The sequence below is a fragment of the Pelophylax lessonae genome (genome assembly GCF_965119305.1).
Source record: "Pelophylax lessonae genome assembly, chromosome: 8".
NCBI lineage: Eukaryota > Metazoa > Chordata > Amphibia > Anura > Ranidae > Pelophylax > Pelophylax lessonae.
In genome coordinates, this window is record NC_138775.1 from 273,507,584 (window position 1) to 273,532,588 (window position 25,005).

Consider the following 25,005-nt stretch of genomic DNA (forward strand, 5'->3'; position numbering starts at 1 on the left):
GTCAGGGGTCCGATCTGTCCGCCGCAATGTCGCAGTACCGCTACAAATCGCAGATTGGATGATAAATGTGGTGAGGATTGTAAACTTTGTGTTTAACTATAATAAAGTAATTGAAAAGAATAAAAAAAAAAAATTCAATCACAGATTGCCACCATTACTAGTATAAAAAATATATAAATCTTTCCCCTAGTTTGTAGAAGTGATAACTTTTGCACAAACCAATCAAAATACGCTTATTGGGATTTTTTTTTTACCAAAAATATGTAGCAGAATACAAATTGGCCTAAAAAGGATGAAAAAATTGTTTTTTTAAATTTTTTTTTTTTATTGGGAATGTTATATAGTAGAATGTGAAAAATATTGTTTTTTTTTCAGAACTGTTGCTCTTTTTGTTTATAGCGCAAAAAAAAAAAAAAAAAAAACACCAACAACTCTTTTCCCTAGTTTGTAGGCGCGATAACTTTTAGAGCCCATTCACATAGGGGCGACACGACTTGCCGGGGCGACCTGTGAAGTCGCGGTGCACAGCGTGCGGCGCGACATACACAGACTTCATATCATTGAAGTCAATGCAAGTCGCCTCCAGGTCGCCCCAAAGTAGTACAGGACCCTTTTTCTAAGTCGGAGCGACTTGTGTCGCTCCTATTAGAACGGGTCCTGTGCTAATCTATGGACCGCGACCCACCGCAACTTAGTCGCCTGACAAGTCGCGCTAGTGAGAATGGGGACTTACACAAACCAATCAAAATACACTTATTGGGATTTTTTTTAACCAAAAAAATACGTAGCAGAATACATATTGGCTTAAAAGGATGAAAAAATAAAAATTTTTACATTTTTTTTTTTTTTTTATTGGGAATGTTATATAGCAGAATGTGAAAAATATTGTTTTTTCTCAGAATTGTCGCTCTTTTTGCTTATAGCGCAAAAAAAACCAAACAAACAAACAACTCTTTTCCCTAGTTTGTAGACGCGATAACGGTTACACAAACCAATCAAAATACGCTTATTGCGATTTTTTTTACCAAAAATATGTAGGAAAATACAAATTGGCATAAAAAGGATGAAAAATCTGATTTTTTATTCATTTTTTTTTTTATTGGAAATGTTATATAGTAGAATGTGAAAAATATAGTTTTTTTTTTTCAGAATTGTCGCTATTTTTGTTTATAGCGCAAAAAAAACAAAAACAAAAAAAAACACCAACAACTCTTTTCCCTAGTTTGTAGACACGATAGCTTTTAGAGCCCATTCACATAGGGGCAACACGACTTGCCGGGGCGACCTGTGAAGTCGCAGTGCACAGCGTGCGGCGCGACATGCACAGGCTTCATATCATTGAAGTCCATGCAAGTCGCCTCCAGGTCGCCCCCACGTAGTACAGGACCCTTTTTCTAAGTCGGAGCGGCTTGTGTCACTCCTATTAGAACGGGTCCTGTGCTAATCTATGGCAGGCGACCCACCGCGACTTGTCAGGCGACCAAGTCGCGCTAGTGTGAATGGGGACTTACACAAACCAATCAAAATACACTTTTGGGATTTTTTTTAACCAAAAATATGTAGCAGAATACAAATTAGCCTAAAAGGATGAAAAAAAAATTGTTTTACATTTTTTAAATTTTTGGGGGGGAATGTTATATAGCAGAAAGTGAAAAATATAGATTTTTTTTCTCAGAAATTTCGTTTTTGGTTTATAGCACATATAAAAAAAAAAAAAAAGAAAAAAAAAAAAAGAAGTCGCAGAGGTGATCAAATACCACCAAAAGAGAGGACATCAATGGCACTTTTCCACTGCAAGTACCGGCTCGGCTCTACTTGGCCCGGTTTGCTTTTCCACTGCTGGTACCGCATGGTACGGTGTTGGAACGGTTCGGTACGGGACGGTATGGTTTGCTTTTCCACTAAAGTAGTACTAAAGTTAAGTGGGTGGGATAACAACGGGGTGGGTGGGATTCTCTGACCAATCAGTGGCTAGTAGTGACTGCATGCAAAGGATTGTGGGATATGGTACCTCTTGGAACCACAATCGAGGTAGTACTGTTTTGGCACTTTTCCACTGCAAGTACCGGCTAGTACTGGCTCGGCTCTACTCGGCCCTGCTTGGCCCGGTTTGCTTTTCCACTGCTGGTACCCCAGCGTATAGGGTCGGAACGGTTCGGTACGGTACGGTATGGTTTGCTTTTCCACTAAAGTAGTACTAAGTTAAGTGGGTGGGATAACAACGGGGTGGGTGGGATTCTCTGACCAATCAGTGGCTAGTAGTGACTGCATGCAAAGGATTGTGGGATATGGTACCAGTTTGGTACCTGTTGGAACCACAATCGAGTAGGTACTGTTTTTTCAGAGCCGTACCGTTCGGTTCCATGCAGTGGAAAAGCAAACCTATACCGTACCGTACCGAACCGTTCCGACCCTATACCATGCGGTACCAGCAGTGGAAAAGCACAAAAGGGTGCCGAACCGTTCGGTTCCATGCAGTGGAAAAGCACCACAATTTTATTTGGGTACAGCGTTGCACAAGCGCACATTTGTCAGTTAAAGTAATGCAGTGCCCAATCGCAAAAAATCATTAAGGGGGCAAATCCTTCCGGTCCAGAAGTGGTTAAATACAGAAGCATGAGAAGAAACGCTCAGATCATTTGAAAGACTTTTATTTTCGAACAATCCAATGGAAAATAGGTTAAAATGTCAGTCGTCATCTCAACCACTCCGAGTATAAAAAGTAAAGTACCAGCTCCTGGAATTCATAAAATAAGTAACAAATTTGCATAAATAAATCCTTAAGAAATAAATTAAACTTTTTAAAATTGACAAAAACGTTAACATTAACAATTTCTTTTAATACCATAAATGTTTTAAAAAGAAGCTTTTTTTCGTTTTTTTTTTCTCCCCAGACATCTAAAGTCTGACGTTGTTTCCGATATCCGTGCCGACCCTCCTGAAAGTCACAAAGGCACCAAAAATTGTGAACAGCTGAAAGTTCCACAGCAGTTTCCTCCTCTCCGTCATCCCGGCTCCGTGTCCCAAGACCCCGAGCCTTCCTCCCGCACAGCACAAGGCATCCAAACCAGTCACCTCCACTTTTCTTTAGTTTTTACATTTTTTTGTACATTTTGTAAATCCTGTGGAAGCGTCCACCACAAAAAAAGAACGGATCCCGCGCGTCCGCAAAATCCTTGCTGCTTTTTTATTTCTTTTAAATTTATTTTAAAACCCGAAAGTGTCCTTTGTGGCTATCGGAAAAGGGTCATCGCTCCGGCAGGTTGATCACGGGAACCCACTGATCCTGGTAGCGGCTCTCTTTGCAGAAGTTGATCACTTGGTTGATGGCGGGATCCTTCAGCTGAGAAGCGTGTGGGTTCTACAAATAATAATAAAAAAAAAATTAAGTTTTAAAGACCTTCATTTATGCAAAATGTAAAATTTTACTAAAATTTGTGCTTTTATGTTATAGTTGCACCTGTTGTAGTAGCAGGTAGGAGCAGTTTCCGTTACTAAAGGACATGTCAGAACAAGTCGGGGACGGGAATAGTTTAGTGATGATGTCACACACAGTTGTTCAAAGTCCACTTGTAAAAAAAAAAAAAAAAGTGCAACTGTTGCAGACAGCAAAGTCACTGTGATCCGGCGTTACCGAAACTCCTTCCAGGGGTGGGGAGGGATATGGAGCTTAGGAATGCAGGAGTGAGTCAGTCCCACGGGAGCCGGGGAACCGAGCGAGGGACTGGCAAAGAATACCTGCCGCACATCCATTGTTCTATTGCTGCAGGGATGGAGTGGGATATGTGAGCCGGATGGATTGTAATCAAGGCGTTGCTCTCCCAGTGAGTGGGTGGCAGGAGGGGGGGGGGGGGATAACAGGTGCAGTTCAAAGGTAAAGGGAAAGGTTTACTGTGTGGGCAGCAAACCGCAATGACAATGCAATGCTTAGAAGGTTAGCCGTGCCGTGCCTACAAGAAAACTCACAGCCAACAATCACACAGTGACGTTCCTTTAAAAGAGAACCTGTCACCTTGCCTGGTCAGAAAATAAAGTGACAGGTTCCCTTCATCACCTTACTGCAAACTCCCCGTCTGCATCACATATATGGGGCCAGTTTCAGCAGGGGGGGGGGGGGGGGGGTCCGGTGTGGTTCTGTTCACCGATTCGGGTGAAAAATTTCAACCTAAAACCGCACCTGAACTGAAAAACGCACAGGACTCTTAAAAACCGCGCGCCCCCCCCCCACATGTGTGAACCAGCTGCATTGAGAAGACTGCTGGTTCACATATGTGAATTAGATGTGGTTCAAAAGGCATCCAATTAGATAGATAGGAAGGATAGATGGATAGGATAAGTAGGAAAGATAAACAGAATAGATAGGGTAGGGAAGGAAGGATAGATGGTTAGATAGGGTAGAAAAGATAGAGTAGGATAGGATAGGATAGGAAGGATAGAATAGAAAGGGTAGGGTAGGAAGGATAGGAAGGACAGATAGGGTAGGGTAGAAAGGATAGGGTAGAAAGGATAGAGTAGGATAAGATAGGAAGAAAGATAGAATAGGGTAGGAAGGAAGGATAGGATAGGGTAGGAAGGACAGATGAATATGGTAGGATAGGAAGGATAGGACAGGATCGGAGAGGAAAGATAGGATAGGATAGGAAGGAAAGATAGAATAGGATAGGATTGAAAGATAGAATAGGATAAGAAGGAAAGATATAATAGGGTAGGATAGGAAGGAAAGATAGAATAGGATAGGATGGAAAGATAGAATAGGATAGGATGGAAAGATAGAATAGGATAGGATGGAAAGATAGAATAGGATAGGATAGGATGGAAAGATAGGATAGGGTAGGATAGGAAGGAAAGATAGAATAGGATAGGATAGGAAGGAAAGATAGAATAGGGTAGGGTAGGGTAGGATAGGAAGGAAAGATAGAATAGGGTAGGATAGGAAAGGATGGAAAGATAGAAAAGGGTAGGATAGAATAGGATGGAAATATAGAATAGGGTAGGATAGGATAGATATAATAGGATAGGATAGGAAGGAAAGATAGGATAGGATAGGATGGAAAGATAGAATAGGGTAGGATAGGATAGGATGGAAAGATATAATAGGATAGGATAGGAAGGAAAGATAGAATAGGATAGGAAGGAAAGATAGAATAGGGTAGGATAGGATAGGAAGGATAGAAAGGGTAGGAAGGATAGATAGAATAGAATACAGAGCCTTAACGGATTCTTAGATCACAGGATCAGGAACCCAATCCTCCTGGCTCCTGATCTCCACTGCTGACCAGGATTAGTCGGTGACAGTGCGGTCCCAGTGCTGTGGGCACACAATTGGACGCACTCCCAGTACATATACATACTGTTGGACAGGTCAATTTGATTGGTCGCAGGCTGGTCAGTAAGTTGAGCGTTTACATGCCAACAGCAACAGTGCCACCCACCCAGGTTCGCAACAGTGCGGCTTTGAAACCGTGATACATCAGCATGATTTCAAAGCTACCGATCAATGCATTTTCATGTGCAGCTTGCTGACATCTGTCCAACTTCATTTACACAGATATCAATGCAAGTCGCACATGAAATCACACTAAAATAGTGCAGGAACCTTTTTTCCAAAATTGAACAGTTCTATTGGTGCAAATGGGGTGCGGCAAGTCGCATTGGTGTGAACCAGGGCTAACACTCCATTCACGCTTGTGCAATGTCATGCAACTTTGGACATCAAAGTCGCATGACAAATCATAAGCCATGTTTTCCAATGATACCCATTCATAACTGTGCGACTTTAAAGTTGCAGTGACTTTAAAGTAGTTCCTGCACTACTTTGGTCCGACTTCATGCAATTTGAGGGCCAAAGACTTCAATGTTAACCCCCAAAAGTTGCGTGAAAGCCGTACCTGAATGTTTTACATGTAACCGTGGGTCTGACTTTGCAGAGGGACAAGTCACAGCCAAGTCGCACCCATGCAAAGTTTCTCTCCTACAAGTGTGAATGGAGCCCCCGGTCATACAGGTGGCTGCACTGTTGCTGTTCAGGCACTGAGCCTGCAGCTACTCTGCTTGCAGCTTGCCCCAAGAATGCAATGAGCGCGGTACAAGAATGCAATGAATGCGGTACAAGCAGCTTACATCGCATACACCGGCTGCACATTAATTATTCAGTTACCCTCTGGGGGTATCAACTACTATAAGGGCAGAAACAACAAATCCAGCAAAGTTGCATGGACTTGGTGTCATTGCCTTATGAATGGCAGCTTCCAGCTGTGGCTTCTCACACAGTCGAGAAAAAACCTTTGCTGCATCTCTATGCCATCATTTGACAATGACGTAAAATGATAGAAATGAGGATTCTATGTGCAGCCTCCGATTCCTCCCTGATGGGACAGAGAGGCACGCAATCGGAATTCCGTTACTATCAACTTACAAAAAGGGAGTGACGTCCAATCCTGGCTTTGTGTGCCAGAGACATAGTAACCCGCAACAACAATCCCCTCTCCGCTCCAGCCCTGGAATGCAAGGGAACCCGCCCAGCCCCCCCCCCCCCCTCTTCTCATCCTCCCAGAGACACAGAATGTCACCTACGTTGATTAGAATACAATGCAGGTCGGCAGGTTCTCCCGGCTTGTCAGCGCCGCCCAGGATCTCAGCCAGCCGGCTCATGTTGCTCACTCTCAGGATGTTGATGTCATTCTCACAGCAGAACGCCTGGATCAGAGTGAAGTGAATCTGTAGAGCGACATCCTGGTCTTCCGATTCATCTGTGGCCAGCAGACAAAGCACCACATTGTCCGGGTCCCTGCAATACAACAACACATGGCAAGGGTTAGAACACGCCACAACCAGGGAGAGCAGACAGGGGGGGCATGGCAGCCACCTCTGCAGGTGCCCTTTAAAAAATGCTAGTTGCCTGGCTGTCTAGGGAAGACCTGGGATTATTATGCAGAACGTTGAATTTCTAGCATTACTGTAACTCTCCAGCTAATGATCTATTATTATCAAATATTATACAGGATTTATATAGTGCCAACAGTTTATGCAGCACTTTACAACATGAGAGCAGACAGTACAATACAATACAGGAGGGATCAGAGCCCGGCTCATTACTATCACAAGGACAGAAGTAGAAAGTGGCGTGATCTACAACGCTTTAAGGGTTAAATGCAAAAATTTAACCTTCAACACGCATAAGCAGAATATTATTCTTTTTATATTGTAAAGCTGCATAAACTGTTGGCGCCATATAAATCCTCTATAATAATAAATTTATTTTTTATTATTATAATTATTATTATTATTATTATTATTATTATTGAGAGAGATTATATCTATTATTATTATTATTATTGATCCTCTATAATAATAACAATAATAATAATAAATATATATAAATATATATATTTTTTTATTATTATTATAATAATAATAAAAATAATAGAGGATATATATATATATATCTTTTATTATTATTATTATTATAATAGAGGATCAATAATATATATATATATATATATATATATATATATATATATATATATATATATATATATCCCCTCTATTATTTTTATTATTATTATAATAATAATAAAAAAATATATATATTTATATATATTTATTATTATTATTGTTATTATTATAGAGGATCAATAATATATATATATATATATATATATATATATATATATATATATATATATATATATATATATATATATATATATATATATATATCTCAAAGGATATGAAATAATAATAGTAATGGATATATAATAACACATTTTTATTATTAATAATAGTAAATTAATAATAATAGATTTATAATATTACACATAATATATATATATAAAATTATAGATCCTCAATAATAATAAAATTATATATATATATATATATATATATATATATATATATATATATATATATATATATATATATATATATATATATATATATATTATAATATAATAATAATAGAGGATATATATATATATATATATATATATATATATATCTCAAAGGATATGAAATAATAATAGTAATGGATATATAATACATTTTTATTATTAATAATATTAAATTAATAATAATATTTATAATAATATTACACACACACACACATATATATATATACACACACGATTATTATAATAATAAAAATAATAATTAATAATAGAGGATAGAGATATATATATATATCTCAAAGGATATGCAATAATGATAGCAATGGATATATAAATATAATCAATTTTTATTAATATTAATAATAATAATAGATTTATAATAATATTAATACTAGAGGATTAATATCAAATATATATATATCCTCTATAATAATAATAATAATACTTTGCATTATTCAGGACCACCTGTGCTCCTCCCCCCTGCTGAGGAACAGTAATGCCAATGCTGGGACTTGTAGTTCCTCATCAGCAGCTGGAAGAGCACATGTCCCCAAAGGCAGAAAGCTGCAGGAATGAAGTCTCTGGGGTATTATTATGGGATGTTACTCACACATTCAGCAGTTTGGCTGCCTCGTACACCCCGATGGTGATGGTTCTCTGCACCTGGGCTTTGTTCAGCACCTCCTCCAGCGCGGTCCCCACACTGTCCATCCTGCAATGACAGGTCCTCGTTAGCTGCGTTCCACAAAGAGCGACCAACACAGCGAGTCACAGCAAGAACACACACCGCACCGGTCATCACCACACAGCCACCGACTGGAGGGGGAAGGGGGGGACATACAGGGACATTTATGTATTGGGGGTCATCCTGACATCACTCAGACACATCCACTGACTGGAGATCACACAGACACACTTTATGGGGGTCACCCAGATGCATCCAACTGGAGCACCCTGCAACCACCTCCCATCAGTCCTCCACCCAGACCCTTCTTCTGTACCCCCCCCCCCCCAAATATGCAATAAGAATGCAGCCCCCCCAAACCAGCCCATCACCCCCCATATACCCTATGCAGCAGTCACAGACCTCTAATGATAGAGGAGCCCGCTGCAGCCTCCTATACATGAGCCAGGCTGGGGTCACCTGTCACCCTTGGAGATGTCTGATTGGGGCCCCCCAGACTCAGAATGGGGGTCCCCAAACCTTAGTCATATTGGGGTCACCAGTCACTCTTTTAGAAGTCAAATTGGGACCCCCAGCCTTTCTTGCAGAAGTCAAAGTGGGGCCCCCCTCCTCCTTTGCAATAGTTACTGGGGGTCACCCCTATAGAAGTCAGAATGGGGTCACCAGGATCCTATGCAGAAATCATATTGGGGCCCCTCAGCCTCCTATGCAGAAGTCCCATTTGGGCCCCCAGCCTCCTATGCAGAAATCATATTGGGGCCCCTCAGCCTCCTATGCAGAAGTCCCAGCGGGGCCCCCAGCCTCCTATGCAGAAGTCCCAGTGGGGCCCCCAGCCTCCTATAGAGAAAATCCAGTGGGGCCCCCAGCCTCCTATGCAGAAGTCCCGGTGGGGCCCCCAGCCTCCTATGCAGAAGTCCCAGTGGGGCCCCCAGCCTCCTATGCAGAAATCATATTGGGGCCCCTCAGCCTCCTATGCAGAAGTCCCAGCGGGGCCCCCAGCCTCCTATGCAGAAGTCCCAGTGGGGCCCCCAGCCTCCTATAGAGAAGATCCAATGGGGCCCCCAGCCTCCTATGCAGAAGTCCCGGTGGGGCCCCCAGCCTCCTATGCAGAAGTCCCAGTGGGGCCCCCAGCCTCCTATGCAGAAGTCCCGGTGGGGCCCCCAGCCTCCTATGCAGAAGTCCCAGTGGGGCCCCCAGCCTCCTATGCAGAAGTCCCAGTGGGGCCCCCAGCCTCCTATAGAGAAGTCCCAGTGGGGCCCCCAGCCTCCTATGCAGAAGTCCCAGTGGGGCCCCCAGCCTCCTATGCAGAAATCATATTGGGGCCCCTCAGCCTCCTATGCAGAAGTCCCGGTGGGGCCCCCAGCCTCCTATAGAGAAGATCAGGTGGGGCCCCCAGCCTCCTATAGAGAAGTCCCAGCGGGGCCCCCTTCTTGCAGCGGTGACACATTGGGGCCCCCAGGCAGCACACACACAGAGCTCCATGGTGTCCCCGGTCCTTACTTTCCCCGGCTCTGCTCCCCGGTCAGCTCCTCCAGTGTCATATTGCAGGTGACGATATTCAGCGATCTCTCCTCTCTCTCACTCTCCGGATTCTCTGACTCAACCCCGGCGCGTACCGGCTTCTAGAGCAAAGCCATCTCATTAGCATATCGCCGGTCATTGGTGCGCCCAAACGGCAGCCCCGCCTCCTCCCCCCCGTCTCCCCGCTACAACCTCGTGAACGGCAGCCGATTGGGCCGGGCTCGGGATGAGGGGCGGCGCTTCTGTGGGCAGACGGTTGCTAGGCGATAGGAGGGAATTCGGCGCTGTAACCCCTTCGCTGCTGCAGCCGTGTGAGTTGCATTGGTGTGTGTGTACGGTGTCCTCGGTCTGCCCTTACCGTACATGAGAGTCCTCCCCGTGATATCATTCCTCTTCCCGTAATGTCCGATCACCCCACATCTCCACAGCCAATCAACCGATCCCCAATATAATGTATGGACATCATCACTTCACTGCTGCGACTTTATCATTGAACACACCGTTCTCTCTTCCCTCCCAGGAGCTGCCTTTATTTTCATTGTATTTATTATTATTTTCTGCAGCCTGGGAACCCTCAGACTCCATTCTATTCTCATCTCCTGCTTACCTGGATACCCTCAGTGCTGTGCACCGCCCCTGACTCCGAGCAACCAATCAGAGAGCAGCTGAGTGTGTCACTAGTCAGACTGGAGAGAGCTGCATCCTGATTGGCTGCTGTGATGGGGTGCTCAGTGCACATTGGACCTTGTACTTGTAAAATAAAGGTCACAGAGTTTAAAAAAGTCCTAAACTTCCCCTGAGCATGCCAACAATGGAAGTGTCCCCCCCCCCCTCACTCACTCAGCATGCCAGCAATGGAAGTGCCCCCCCTCAGCATGCCAACAATTGAGGTATCCCCCCCCCTCACTCACTCAGCATGCCAACAATGGAAGTGTCCCCCCCTCAGCATGCCAACAATGGAAGTGCCCCCCCTCAGCATGCCAGCAATGGAAGTGTCCCCCCCTCAGCATGCCAACAATGGAAGTGCCCCCCCTCAGCATGCCAGCAATGGAAGTGTCCCCCCCTCAGCATGCCAGCAATGGAAGTGTCCCCCCCCCCTCACTCACTCAGCATGCCAGCAATGGAAGTGCCCCCCCTCAGCATGCCAACAATGGAAGTGCCCCCCCTCAGCATGCCAGCAATGGAAGTGTCCCCCCCTCAGCATGCCAACAATGGAAGTGCCCCCCCCCTCAGCATGCCAACAATGGAAGTCCCCCCCCCTCAGCATGCCAGCAACGGAAGTGTCCCCCCCTCAGCATGCCAACAATGGAAGTGCCCCCCCTCAGCATGCCAACAATGGAAGTGCCCCCCTCAGCATGCCAACAATAGAAGTGTCCCCCCCTCAGCATGCCAACAATGGAAGTACCCCCCCCTCAGCATGTGAACAATGGAAGTGCCCCCCCCCTCAGCATGCCAACAATGGAAGTCCCCCCCCTCAGCATGCCAGCAACGGAAGTGTCCCCCCTCAGCATGCCAGCAATGGAATTGCCCCCCCTCAGCATGCCAGCAATGGAAGTGCCCCCCCCCTCAGCATGCCAACAATGGAAGTGCCCCCCTCAGCATGCCAACAATAGAAGTGTCCCCCCCTCAGCATGCCAACAATGGAAGTACCCCCCCCCCTCAGCATGTGAACAATGGAAGTGCCCCCCCCCCCCCTCAGCATGCCAACAATGGAAGTCCCCCCCCCCCTCAGCATGCCAGCAACGGAAGTGTCCCCCCTCAGCATGCCAGCAATGGAAGTGCCCCCCCTCAGCATGCCAGCAATGGAAGTACCCCCCCCTCAGCATGCCAACAATGGAAGTGCCCCCCCTCAGCATGCCAACAATAGAAGTGTCCCCCCCTCAGCATGCCAACAATGGAAGTGCCCCCCCCCTCCGGATGCCAACAATGGAAGTGCCCCCCCTTCAGAATGCCAACAATGGAAGTGCCCCCCTTAGCATGCCAACAATGGAAGTGCCCCCCCTCAGAATGCCAACAATGGAAGTGCCCCCCCTTTGCATGCCAACAATGGAAGTGCCCCCCCCCCCTTAGCATGCCAACAATGGAAGTGCCCCCCCTCAGCATGCCAACAACTGAAATGCCCCCCCTCATCACTCAGCATGCCAACAATGGAAGTGTCCCCCCCCCCCTCATTCAGCATGCCAACAATGGAAGTGTCCCCCCCTCACTCAGCATGCCAACAATGGAAGTGCCCCCCCTCAGCATGCCAGCAATGGAAGTGTCCCCCCCCCTCACTCAGCATGCCAACAATGGAAGTCCCCCCCCTCAGCATGCCAGCAATGGAAGTGCCCCCCCTCCTCAGCATGCCAACAATGAAAGTGCCCCCCCCCTCAGCATTCCAACAATAGAAGTGCCCCCCCCCCTCAGCATGCCAACAATGGAAGTGCCCCCTCACTCAGCATGCCAACAATGGAAGTGCCCCCCCTCAGAATGCCAACAATGGAAGTGCCCCCTCTTAGCATGCCAACAATGGAAGTGCCCCCCCTCAGCATGCCAACAATGGAAATGCCCCCCCTCCCTCAGCATGCCAACAATGGAAGTGCCCCCCCACTCAGCATGCCAGCAATGGAAGTGTCCCCCCCTCAGCATGCCAACAATGGAAGTACCCCCCCCCCTCAGCATGTGAACAATGGAAGTGCCCCCCCCCTCAGCATGCCAACAATGGAAGTCCCCCCCCCCTCAGCATGCCAGCAACGGAAGTGTCCCCCCCTCAGCATGCCAACAATGGAAGTGCCCCCCCTCAGCATGCCAACATTGGAAGTGTCCCCCCTCAGCATGCCAGCAATGGAAGTGCCCCCCTCAGCATGCCAGCAATGGAAGTGCCCCCCCCTCAGCATACCAACAATGGAAGTGCCCCCCCTCAGCATGCCAACAATAGAAGTGTCCCCCCCTCAGCATGCCAACAATGGAAGTGCCCCCCTCACTCAGCATGCCAACAATGGAAGTGCCCCCCCCCCTCCGGATGCCAACAATGGAAGTGCCCCCCCTTCAGAATGCCAACAATGGAAGTGCCCCCCCCCTCAGCATGCCAACAATGGAAGTGCCCCCCCTCAGCATGCCAGCAATGGAAGTGCCCCCCTCACTCAGCATGCCAACAATGGAAATGCCCCCCTCAGAATGCCAACAATGGAAGTGCCCTCCCCCCTCAGCATGCCAACAATGGAAATGCCCCCCTCAGAATGCCAACAATGGAAGTGTCCCCCCCTCAGCATGCCAACAATGGAAGTGCCCCTCCCCCTCAGAATGCCAGCAATGGAAGTGTCCCACCCCCTCACTCAGCATGCCAACGATGGAAGTGCCCCCCCACTCAGCATGCCAACAATGGAAGTGCCCCCCACCCCACTCAGCATGCCAACAACAGAAGTGCCCCCTTCCCACTCAGCATTCCAACAATGGAAGTGTCCCCCCCCCCCACTCAGCATGCCAACAATGGAAGTGTCCCCCCCCCCACACAGCATGCCAACAGTGGAAGTGTCCCCCCCCACTCAGCATGCCAACAATGGAAGTGTGTCCCCCCTCCCCACTCAGCATGCCAACAATGGAAGTGTCCCACCCCCCCCCCCCACTCAGCATGCCAACAATGGAAGTGTGTCCCCCCCACCTCACTCAGCATGCCAACAATGGAAGTGTCCCCCCCCTCACTCAGCATGCCAACAATGGAAGTGCCCCCCCTCAGCATGCCAGCAATGGAAGTGCCCCCCCCCTCAGCATGCCAACAATGAAAGTGCCCCCCCTCAGCATGCCAACAATGGAAGTGCCCCCCCCCTCAGAATGCCAACAATGGAAGTGCCCCCCTCAGCATGCCAACAATGGAAGTGCCCCCCCTCAGAATGCCAACAATGGAAGTGCCCCCCTTAGCATGCCAACAATGGAAGTGCCCCCCCTCAGAATGCCAACAATGGAAGTGCCCCCCCTTAGCATGCCAACAATGGAAGTGCTCCCCCCCCCTCAGCATGCCAACAATGGAAATGCCCCCCCTCACTCAACATGCCAACAATGGAAGTGTCCCCCCCCTCACTCAGCATGTCAACAATGGAAGTGCCCCCCCTCCAGCATACCAGCAATGGAAGTGCCCCCCCTTCGCATGCCAACAATAGAAGTGTCCCCCCCCTCAGCATGCCAACAATGGAAGTGCCCCCCTCACTCAGCATGCCAACAATGGAAATGCCCCCCTCAGAATGCCAACAATGGAAGTGCCCTCCCCCCTCAGAATGCCAACAATGGAAGTGTCCCCCCCTCAGGATGCCAACAATGGAAGTGTCCCCCCCTCACTCAGCATGTCCGCAATGGAAGGGCCCCCCCCCCCCCTCAGCATGCCAACATTTGAAGTGCCCCTCCGCCTCAGCATGCCAGCAATGGAAGTGTCCCACCCCCTCACTCAGCATGCCAACGATGGAAGTGCCCCCCCCCCACACAGCATGCCAACAATGGAAGTGCCCCCCCACCCCACTCAGCATTCCAACAATGGAAGTGTCCCCCCCCCACTCACCATGCCAACAATGGAAGTACCCCCCCCCCCCCACAGCATGCCAACAATGGAAGTGTCCCCCCCCCCCCACTCAGCATGCCAACAATGGAAGTGTCCCCCCCCACTCAGCATGCCAACAATGGATGTGTGTGTGTGTCCCCCCCCCCCCACTCAGCATGCCAACAATGGAAGTGTCGCCCCCCCAATAAGTATGCCAGCAATGGAAGTGTGTGTGTCTTAGCAGAAGCACAGGATCTCCATCTTCCCCTCACAGAACGGCGGCCTGCCTTGTTTACATAAGCAGACCACTGTTCTGCCTCTCCAGAGAATGATCGCAGGTGGCCGGTGGACATCGCGGCCTTCAGGCCCGCTGATTGGCTCCTGCTGTGTCCAATCACAGCCGGATCGTGTCGCCCGAAGCGTGCCTGCTCACCCCAGACATTGTGCACATAATCACGTACAGGTACATGATTTTGTGCACCCTGGCCACCCTGCTGCAGTGTGCAGCAGGCGGTCCGAAAGTGGTTAAGTGTATGGGATCAGTCTGCAATACACGCAGTCACCCCATGGTGGTTCAGGAGGAACACAGAATCCCTGTGTTCATAACTGACAGAAGAGCGGTCTGCCGTGTTTACATCTGCAGACCGCCATTCTGTCTCCACAGGGAGCGATTGCGGGTGCCCGGCGGCAATCGCAGCCACCAGACCCACTGATTGGCTCCCCCTGTGGCGAATGGGTGCGGTCCAGCGAATCGACGTACAGTTACGTGGTCGTGAGACAGAGCTGACCTACTGCAGTATATGTACTGCTGGCGGTCGGCAAGTGATTACGGAGATTCCCCCTCTCTATTGTCCTGTTTACCATTATCATTGGAAGTGAAAGTAAAATAAAATCCCAAATTTTGGTTTGTCCCCAGAAAAGTAATAGAGGAGAAATCTTCCAATGGGGACACTAGTTCTGGTGACCTGGGGGGCCCCAAGGAATTCCCTTAATCTTCAGGGATTTCCTCTCACTTCCTGTTTGGCTATTGGGACAGGAAGTGAAGGGAAATCTCCACAATGGGACACAGATGGGGGGGAAAAAATATGTTAGGGGTTATAATCCTCCCTTGCTCTATCCAAAATGAGAAAAAAAAAAGTTTTGCTTATAGTTCTACTTTAATGAAATGTCACTGCAGGACATTTCAATAAAGTTTGTTTTAAAAATGTAAACAGCGCGATCGGCGTTTTAGCACTGCTGTCATTTTCACACAGCCGCTGGTGTGATCTAGCCCTCAGCCTTTTGTAAATCTGCAATTTTATTATAATAATATCTGGTGATCCTGCCATGAAGGTCCTCATTCTGGTACTTTTTAACCCCCTAAACGCAGGCGCCTCCTGGTCCTATAAGGGGCTACTGATACTGGGAGGCGGGGTTTATGATCATGCGACCGCAATGATTGGCACAGCAGTCACATGATTGGAAAGCTCCCGATCAGAAGTAGCGATGGGGAGATTTCCTTTAGGAAGTGCGCTCTCGGCACAGGTTTGTTTACACTTTGGTACGCACTGCTAAGCGTTTTTGGCGCAGTATTTGAGTCACATGTCCTTTAAAAACCGCACGGCAAACGCTGCAAAAACACGCCATTAACACATAGGCATTTTATTGGCAGTTTTAAAGCGAACCAGTGTGAAAGTGCCCTAAAAAGAGTCCCTTTTGTTTTTCTGTCCTGTTCAGGGGCGATTTCAAGTAAAAATTGGCACCTGAATCGCACCTGAACTGGTGAACAAAACCGCACTACACTCCTTTTAAAAACCGTGCTAAAACCGCAGCCAGACATATGAAAGAAACACGCATATGGCCTTGTTCACACAGGCGTACTACAGCATACTACCTGTGCACGGGCCGGGTTTACCCGCATGGGGCTGTACAGGTGTTCCATGCATCCCTGTGCAGGCAGTCCCTTTCATGTCAATCAGGACACAGTGGCTGTTCCTGGGCAGTAGTATGGCCATCTCCATATATGACATGCGTGTGAGGGGTGTCCCTGAACTTACACCCTCTGTGTTCGGGGACACCCACCCACACCCACACAGATGTCATAGTGAGACACAGAGGCTGTGCCTGTGTAGCTGTGCGTCCTAATTGACATCAATGAGACTGCCTGCATGAAACAACTGTGCTTCACTGTGCAGCAAAACACAGCCCTGCACAGGCGTACAGTATAGTATAGTACAGTATAGTACAGTATGGTACAGTATAGTATAGTACAGTACAGTATGGTATAGTAAAGTATGGTACAGTATAGTACAGTATAGTACAGTATAGTATAGTATAGTACAGAATAGTATAGTACAGTACAGTATAGTATAGTACAGTATGGTATAGTACTGTACAGTATAGTATAGTATAGTACAGTACAGTATAGTATAGTACAGTATGGTACAGTAGAGTATAGTACAGTATGGTACAGTATAGTATAGTACAGTACGGTATAGTATAGTACAGTATGGTACAGTATAGTACAGTACAGTATAGTACACAGAGATGTATAGTAACGAAGTAGAACTACTTAAGTACTGTACTTAAGTACCGAAATGCGGTATCTGTACTTTCCTAGAGTAGAATTTTTTTCTCCTACTTCTACTTTTACTTCACTACATTTTTTCGATGATTTCGATACTTCTACTCAAGTATTTTTTTTTTGTGCTGCATAGTTACTCGTTACTTTTAAAAAAATTACCACTGCCAGAACAGTAGATGGCAGGTTGCATAAAGCTCAAAAAAATGTGTATAATGTCATTTGTAAATCAGCGCATACGGAAATAAAGGCTGTGTATAATAAAAGCTGCTATACCAAATCTTTCCAATAAAAAGAAAATATGAAACAAACAAATAAATGGTGCTAAGGCGCTTAAAGTGCATCAAGAAACTACTAACAAACACAGGTTAATCATTTGAAATAATAAAAAACAATATGATGTTCAAACGTTTGACTTCTTTCTTTAATAACTACATAACACAGTACTTGTACTTTTACTTTCAATACTTGAGTAGAATTTTTTTTTCAAAACTACTGGTACTTTTTACTTTTAGTACTTAAGTAGCAAATTTTTTTAAAAAACTACTTGCAATACTTAAGTAAAAAAAATGTTGAATACTTTAGTACTTCTACTTAAGTAACTTTTTCTGCGAGCACTTCCACTTCTACTCAAGTCACTTTTTGATCGAGCACTTGTACTTTTACTCAAGTAGAACTTTCGAGTACTTTATACAAGTCTGATAGTACAGTACGGTATAGTACAGTATAGTGTATAGTATAGTACAGCATAGTATAGTACAGTATTGTACAGTAAAGTATAGTACAGTATAGTATAGTACAGTATAGTATAGTACAGTATGGTACAGTATAGTACAGTACAGTATAGTACAGTATAGTGTATAGTATAGTACAGTATTGTACAGTATAGTACAGTACAGTATAGTACAGTATAGTGTATAGTATAGTACAGCATAGTATAGTACAGTATTGTACAGTAAAGTATAGTACAGTATAGTATAGTACAGTATGGTACAGTATAGTACAGTACAGTATAGTACAGTATAGTGTATAGTATAGTACAGCATAGTATAGTACAGTATTGTACAGTAAAGTATAGTACAGTAAAGTATAGTACAGTATAGTATAGTACAGTATAGTACAGTATAGTACAGTACAGTATAGTAGAGTATAGTACAGTATAGTATAGTACAGTATAGTACATATGGAGGAATTGAACCCTAAAAGGTAAGTGTACCATGTTGTCCATACGGAGGAATGAAACCCTGAGAGGTAAGTGTGCCATGTTGTCCATATGGAGGAATTGAACCCTAACAGGTAAGTGTGCCATGTTGTCTAAATGGAGGAATTGAACCCTGAGAGGTAAGTGTACCATGTTGTCCATATGGAGGAATTGTACCCTGACAGGTAAGTGTGCCATGTTGTCTATATGGAGGAATTGAACCCTGTCAGGTAAGTGTGCCATGTTGTCCATATGGAGGAATTGAACCCTGACAGGTAAGTGTACCATGTTGTCCATATAAAGGAATTGAACCCTGTCAGGTAAGTGTACCATGTAGTCCATTTGGTGCCCAAAAGGAATTCCCCCACCTCATGCGGAATTTATTTGCACCTTGTAGGCTCCTTGCACACGGAACGCCTCTCCCCTGTGCGTCCAATCCTGACATTTTAGTCCAAGAACCAGAAATCGCTGCATTCCGGGCTCTTATCCCTAAACGCATAGAAGCCAAGATGGCCACTCAGGACAGCGTCCAGTCGCAGCTTATACAGGCTGCAGGCAGCGGCTTTGGACCTGGGCCTCCCGGACTAAATAAAATGCCAGGATTGGATGCAGTGCGTGCGAATAGCAGTATGATCGTGTATTACACGGGACGATTATGGTTCCACAGACCCACAACACGCATGCAGGTAAGTCAGAGAAAAGTCAGAACTCCCGATCTGCATGCTTGTTTACCTCAGACAACACAGAATCAGCATGAGAGCCAGGCAACCAGCATTTCCACAGCTCAGCAATATGTTTTGTTGGTGTATGTGCTTTATATGACCAGCCAGGGACTTTCCCTACATATAAGGGACTGTTCCTTGTCATTCACTCTGCAGGACTTGGCTGCTTTATTTCCTGTCACATTATGTGACATTATGCACCCTGTACCCCGCCACTGCTGTGTAAGCGGCCTGCGGACATGCCAGGACTAATGTCAGACATTTTATTGAGAATTGGGTCAGTGTGGGCTCATTTCCACCCCAAACGCACTTTGACCTTTCAATTATCCCGCACCTGAGGAGAACAAGCGCGGGCAAAGCACGGCCAGTGACGTCAGCCCACGAGGGGGGCGGACCCCTTCTGCAGGCTGTTGCCATGGTGAGCCGGGTGACTGGAAGCCGCGTGGATCCCCGGGCTGGGAATGCAGGATGCCGGTCACGTGCCCCCAGTCAGCTATCAATCACAGCGCCGAGCCTTCCTGAACCAAGTGACCCCGCTGGAATATCCCGAGCTGCTGCAGCACCTCTTCCCAGTCACCTGACAGCTGGGGAGTAGGTTTATCATTTGCTTTAAAAAATAAATAATTGGTTAAATAAAATAATAATCAATCAATACAAATTACAAATAAAAGGAACTGAAATATATTTAATAAATAATAACCAATCAATAAAAATTACAAATAAAAGGAACTGAAATACATTTAATAAATAAATGATCGAATAAAAAAAAAATATAAATCAATAAAAATAATAAATAAAAATAATTTAAATAAATGTAATAAATTATTGATTAAAACATATATAAATCAATAAAAATCATATATAAAAATTATTTAAATACTTTTAATAAATAAATGATCAATGAAATAAAATACAAATCAATAAAATAAACAAATACAAATCATTTAAATTAATGTCATAAATAAATAATTGATTAAACAAAATTTAAATCAATAATAAATAAAAAAGGATTTAAATACATTTAATATGTAAAATTCTTGATGAAATAAAATATAAATAAATCAATAAAAAGAATTCATAAAAAAGATTTTTTAATGCATTTAATAAAATAAATATTTGAATAAATAATTCAATAAAAAGAATAAATAAAAAGAATTTAAATAAATGTAAAAAATTATTGATTAAAAATATATAAATCAATAAAAATCATATATAAAAATAATTTAAATACTTTTAATAAATAAATGATCAATTAAATAAAATATAAACCAATAAAATGAATAAATACAAATCATTTAAATTAATGTCATAAATAAATTATTGATTAAACAAAATTTAAATCAATAATAAATAAAAAAGAATTTAAATACATTTAATATGTGATATTTTTGATGAAATAAAATATAAATAAATCAATAAAAAGAATTCATAAAAAAAGATTTTTTAATGCATTTAATAAAATAAATATTTGAATAAATAATTCAATAAAAATAATAAATAAAAAGAATTTGAATAAATGTAATCAATTATTGGTTAAAAATATATAAATCAATAAAAATCATATATAAAAATAATTTAAATACTTTTAATAAATAAATGATCAATTAAATAAAATATAAATCAATAAAATGAATAAATGCAAATAATTTAAATTAATGTCATAAATAAATTATTGATTAAACAAAATTTAAATCAATAATAAATAAAAAAGAATTTAAATACATTTAATATGTAATATTTTTGATGAAATAAAATATAAATAAATCAATAAAAAGAATTCATAAAATTTTTTTTAATGCATTTAATAAAATAAATATTTGAATAAATAATTCAATAAAAATAATAAATAAAAAGAATTTAAATAAATGTAATCAATTATTGATTAAAAATATATAAATCAATAAAAATCATATATAAAAATAATTTAAATACTTTTAATAAATTAATGATCAATTAAATAAAATATAAATCAATAAAATTAATAAATGCAAATAATTTAAATTAATGTCATAAATAAATGATTGATTAAACAAAATTTAAATCAATAGTAAATAAAAAAGAATTTAAATACATTTAATATGTGATATTTTTGATGAAATAAAATATAAATAAATCAATAAAAATAATTCATAAAAAAGATTTTTTAATGCATTTAATAAAATAAATATTTGAATAAATAATTCAATAAAAATAATAAATAAAAAGAATTTAAATAAATGTAATAAATTATTGAATAAATAAATAAAATATAAATAAATCAATAGAAATAATTAATAAAAAAAATCATTTAAATGCATGTAATAAGGAAAGTGTCAAATAAGTAAAATATAAATATTAAATATAAGTAAAATATAAATAAATAAATATAAATAAATAAATAAAGAATTCAGAAAAAATGTTTTTTTAATGCATTTAATAAAATATTTGAATAAATAATTCAATAAAAATAATAAATAAAAAGAATTTAAATAAATGTAATACATTATTGAATAAATAAATAAAATATAAATAAATCAATAAAAATAATTAATAAAAAAAATCATTTAAATGCATGTAATAAGTAAAGTGTCAAATAAGTAAAATATAAATATTAAATATAAGTAAAATATAAATAAATAAATATAAATAAATACATCGATAAAAAATAATAAATAAAAATAATTAAAAAATAATAAATAAAAATATTTTAAAAATAATAAATAAAAATAATTTAAATAAATTTAATAAAAAAAAATAATTGAATAAATTAACTCACTGGAACTGCAAGCACTGGTGTGAACTATGCCATTGAGTGGGAGCGATAACACCATATTTACCACACCTGCTCCCCATTCACACCTGAGACACTAACACTAATGAGTCACATGACACCGGGGAGGGAAAATGGCTAATTGGGCCCAATTTGGACATTGTCACTTAGGGATGTACTCACTTTTATTGCCAGCGGTTTAGACATTAATGGCTGTGTGTTGAGTTATTTTGAGGGGACAGCAAATTTACACTGTTATACAAGCTGTACACTTACTACTTTACATTGTAGCAAAGTGTCATTTCTTCAGTGTTGTCACATGAAAAGATAGAATAAAATATTTACAAAAATGTGAGGGGTGTACTTACTTTTGTGAGATACTGTGTGTGTGGAGCCATATCACTACGGATGGAGGAGGACTCGTGGGAAGACAGAGTATTCACTTGCGGCATGTTTGCTAAGGCTCCTTTCACAAAGGCTTTCTGATCAGGTCCCTGTCAGTTTTTCAGGCGGATCTGATCGGATTCTCCATGTACCTCTATGGAGCGGTGGATGTCAGTGGTGACATCTCCACTGACATCCGCTGCTATCTGATTTGATCCTGTCCAGACGGATGGAAACCCTATTTAACCTTTTTATCGCCGCGGACCGGTCAACGTTTGATAATTTTTCTGTGGGCCGCTGGGGGGGGGGGGGGGACGTCAATGCAGAGTGACCAGTGTGCCCCCAATCAATGCAGAGTGCCCACAGCATGCCCCCAATCAATGCAGAGTGCCACAGCATTGCCCCCAATAAATGCAGAGTGCCACAGCAATGCCCCCAATAAATGCAGAGTGCCACAGCATTGCCCCCAATAAATGCAGAGTGCCACAGCATTGCCCCCAATAAATGCAGAGTGCCACAGCAATGCTCCCAAATATGTGCAGAGTGCCACAGCAATGCCCCCAATCAATACAGAGTGCCCACAGCATTGCCCCCAATCAATGCAGAGTGCCACAGCATTGCCCCCAATAAATGCAGAGTGCCACAGCATTGCCCCCAATAAGTGCAGAGTGCCACAGCAATGCCCCCAATAAATGCAGAGTGCCGCAGCATTGCCCCCAATAAATGCAGAGTGCCACAGCAATGCCCCCAATAAACACAGAGTTCCACAGCAATGCCCCCAGTAAATGCAGAGTGCCACAGCATTGCCCCCAATAAATGCAGAGTGCCACAGCAATGCCCCCAGTAAATGTAGAGTGCCACAGCAATGCCCCCAATAAATGCAGAGTGCCACAGCATTGCCCCCAATAAATGCAGAGTGCCACAGCAATGCCCCCAATAAATGCAGAGTTCCACAGCATTGCCCCCAATAAATGCAGAGTGCCACAGCAATGCCCCCAGTAAATGCAGAGTGCCACAGCAATGCCCCCAATAAATGCAGAGTGCCACAGCAATGCCCCCAATAAATGCAGAGTGCCACAGCATTGCCCCCTTTCAATGTAGAGATGCCCGCGTGCCACCTTTCAATGCAGAGTGCCAGCGTTCCCCCCGCGAGACCCGTCTGTGCACTTACCTCACTTCAGTTCAGTCCCCGGCTTTCCCGCGTCTCCTCAGTCCTCCCCCTGCGCCTCCTCCTCGGCCAATGGCGTGGGGTTTGCCTTTTGGCCAATCAGGAGGAGGATCATTGTGACAATAGCGAATTTTCATTCGCTATTGTCACACAATGTGCGGGCTCGGGGGGGAGCAATGCTCTGTGCCTCGGCTGCCACAGTGAAATTATTTAAAGTTCCTCGGGCGGCCCGGTACCGTTTGATCCACGGACCGGTACTGGTCCGCGGCCTGGGAGTTGGGGAACACTGCCATAGAGGAGAGCGGGGATCTGACAGGTGTGTCTCAGCACAGTGAGTGGAGATGGAGCTGTCATCTGCCTGCTCAGTGGGGATCAGCGAATCGATCCCTGCAGAGCAAAACGGAGTTCGCCAGGCAGGAAGCCCGTGTGAAAGGACCCTTACATTGCGAGTTATACATTTGTTTCAGGTGAGCCCAGATTGCACCTAGAGGTGGATAGAAGGTGGTTGGACTCCATAGTGGAATCACTGGAGATTTTATTTTTATGTTATATGTACTGTGCAGCGCTGTTTTGCACGGCGGACTCACAGATTCTTTATCGGGTTCATTTGGGAGAAGATTTTTTTCGTATCTTTCACTGTTTTTGAATGTTTACACGATTTTTACTTTATTTTCTGGTTGGATCATTTTTCTTACAAGTTTTTTCCTGGACATTTTTTTTTACATTTATATTGTGTTTTTCACTGAATTTTTATGCATAGCTCCCAACCGTCCCTGATTTTCAGGGACTGTCCCTGATTTGAAACAAAGTCCCTCTGTCCCTTTTTCCTCCTAATTTTGGTCTGATCTATATAGTTGTATATAAAATGCACTTTTTATGTGTTTCCCAGTGCTAAACCTTTCATCCAATTTCTAAATTGCTGCAAAAAAAAAAAAAAAGCACTTGTGGGTATAACTAATCATTTTTGTTTGTATAAGGCTTCTTTTACATGGTCCGCCTCCGTAGGCGGATCCGTGCTGCTCAGCGAGGGATCGATACACAAATCCCCCGCTGAGCAGGCAGGTGACAGCTCCCTCTCCGCTCTGTGTGCAGAGAGGGAGGTGTCAGAGCCCCATGCATCTCTATGGGGGAATTGGGTTAGAGCGCTCTCATCCAATCCCATCCGATCCCTTGGAAATAGGGTTTCCATCCATCCGGATTTCACGGACAGGATCGGAATGCGGATAGCAGTGGGTGTCAGTGGAGATGTCTCTGCTGACATCTGCTGCCCCATAGGGATGCATGGAGCATCCGATACGTTCCGCCTAAAAAACTGACAGGCGGATCTGATCGGATCGCTCATGTGAAAGGACCCTGATTCTCCTTTAAGGGGGCGTGACAGGGGGTGTGTCCTTTGCCTACATAATTTTGCTAATGGGTGTCCCTCATTCCCATCTCAAAAATTTGGGAGGTATGTGAATGATCAGCAGTTTTTGATCGATCAGTTCATGGTGTACATGGGGACAGATGCAGCATCGGACCAATACTACATCCACCTATGACAGTTTTTTTTTATATTCCCGCACTTCTATTTTAAACCTAAACAAAAGAAGAATAAAAATAGACCCCCAGGAGCTTTT

General features: G+C 43.5%; 1 protein-coding gene across 1 annotated transcript; it reads right to left on the reverse strand.

The window, feature by feature from the left end:
- Nucleotides 1–2,681: 2,681 nt before the first annotated feature.
- GADD45A (growth arrest and DNA damage inducible alpha) lies at nucleotides 2,682–10,178 on the reverse strand. The gene is made up of 4 exons (XM_082264757.1): nucleotides 10,075–10,178; nucleotides 8,500–8,601; nucleotides 6,574–6,787; nucleotides 2,682–3,361 (listed from the first exon to the last, which is right to left on the reverse strand). The coding sequence occupies exons 1-4, from the start codon at nucleotides 10,113–10,115 to the stop codon at nucleotides 3,248–3,250; spliced, it is 471 nt and encodes a 156-aa protein (XP_082120883.1). The 5' UTR covers nucleotides 10,116–10,178; the 3' UTR covers nucleotides 2,682–3,247.
- Between the last annotated feature and the right edge of the window lie 14,827 nt (nucleotides 10,179–25,005).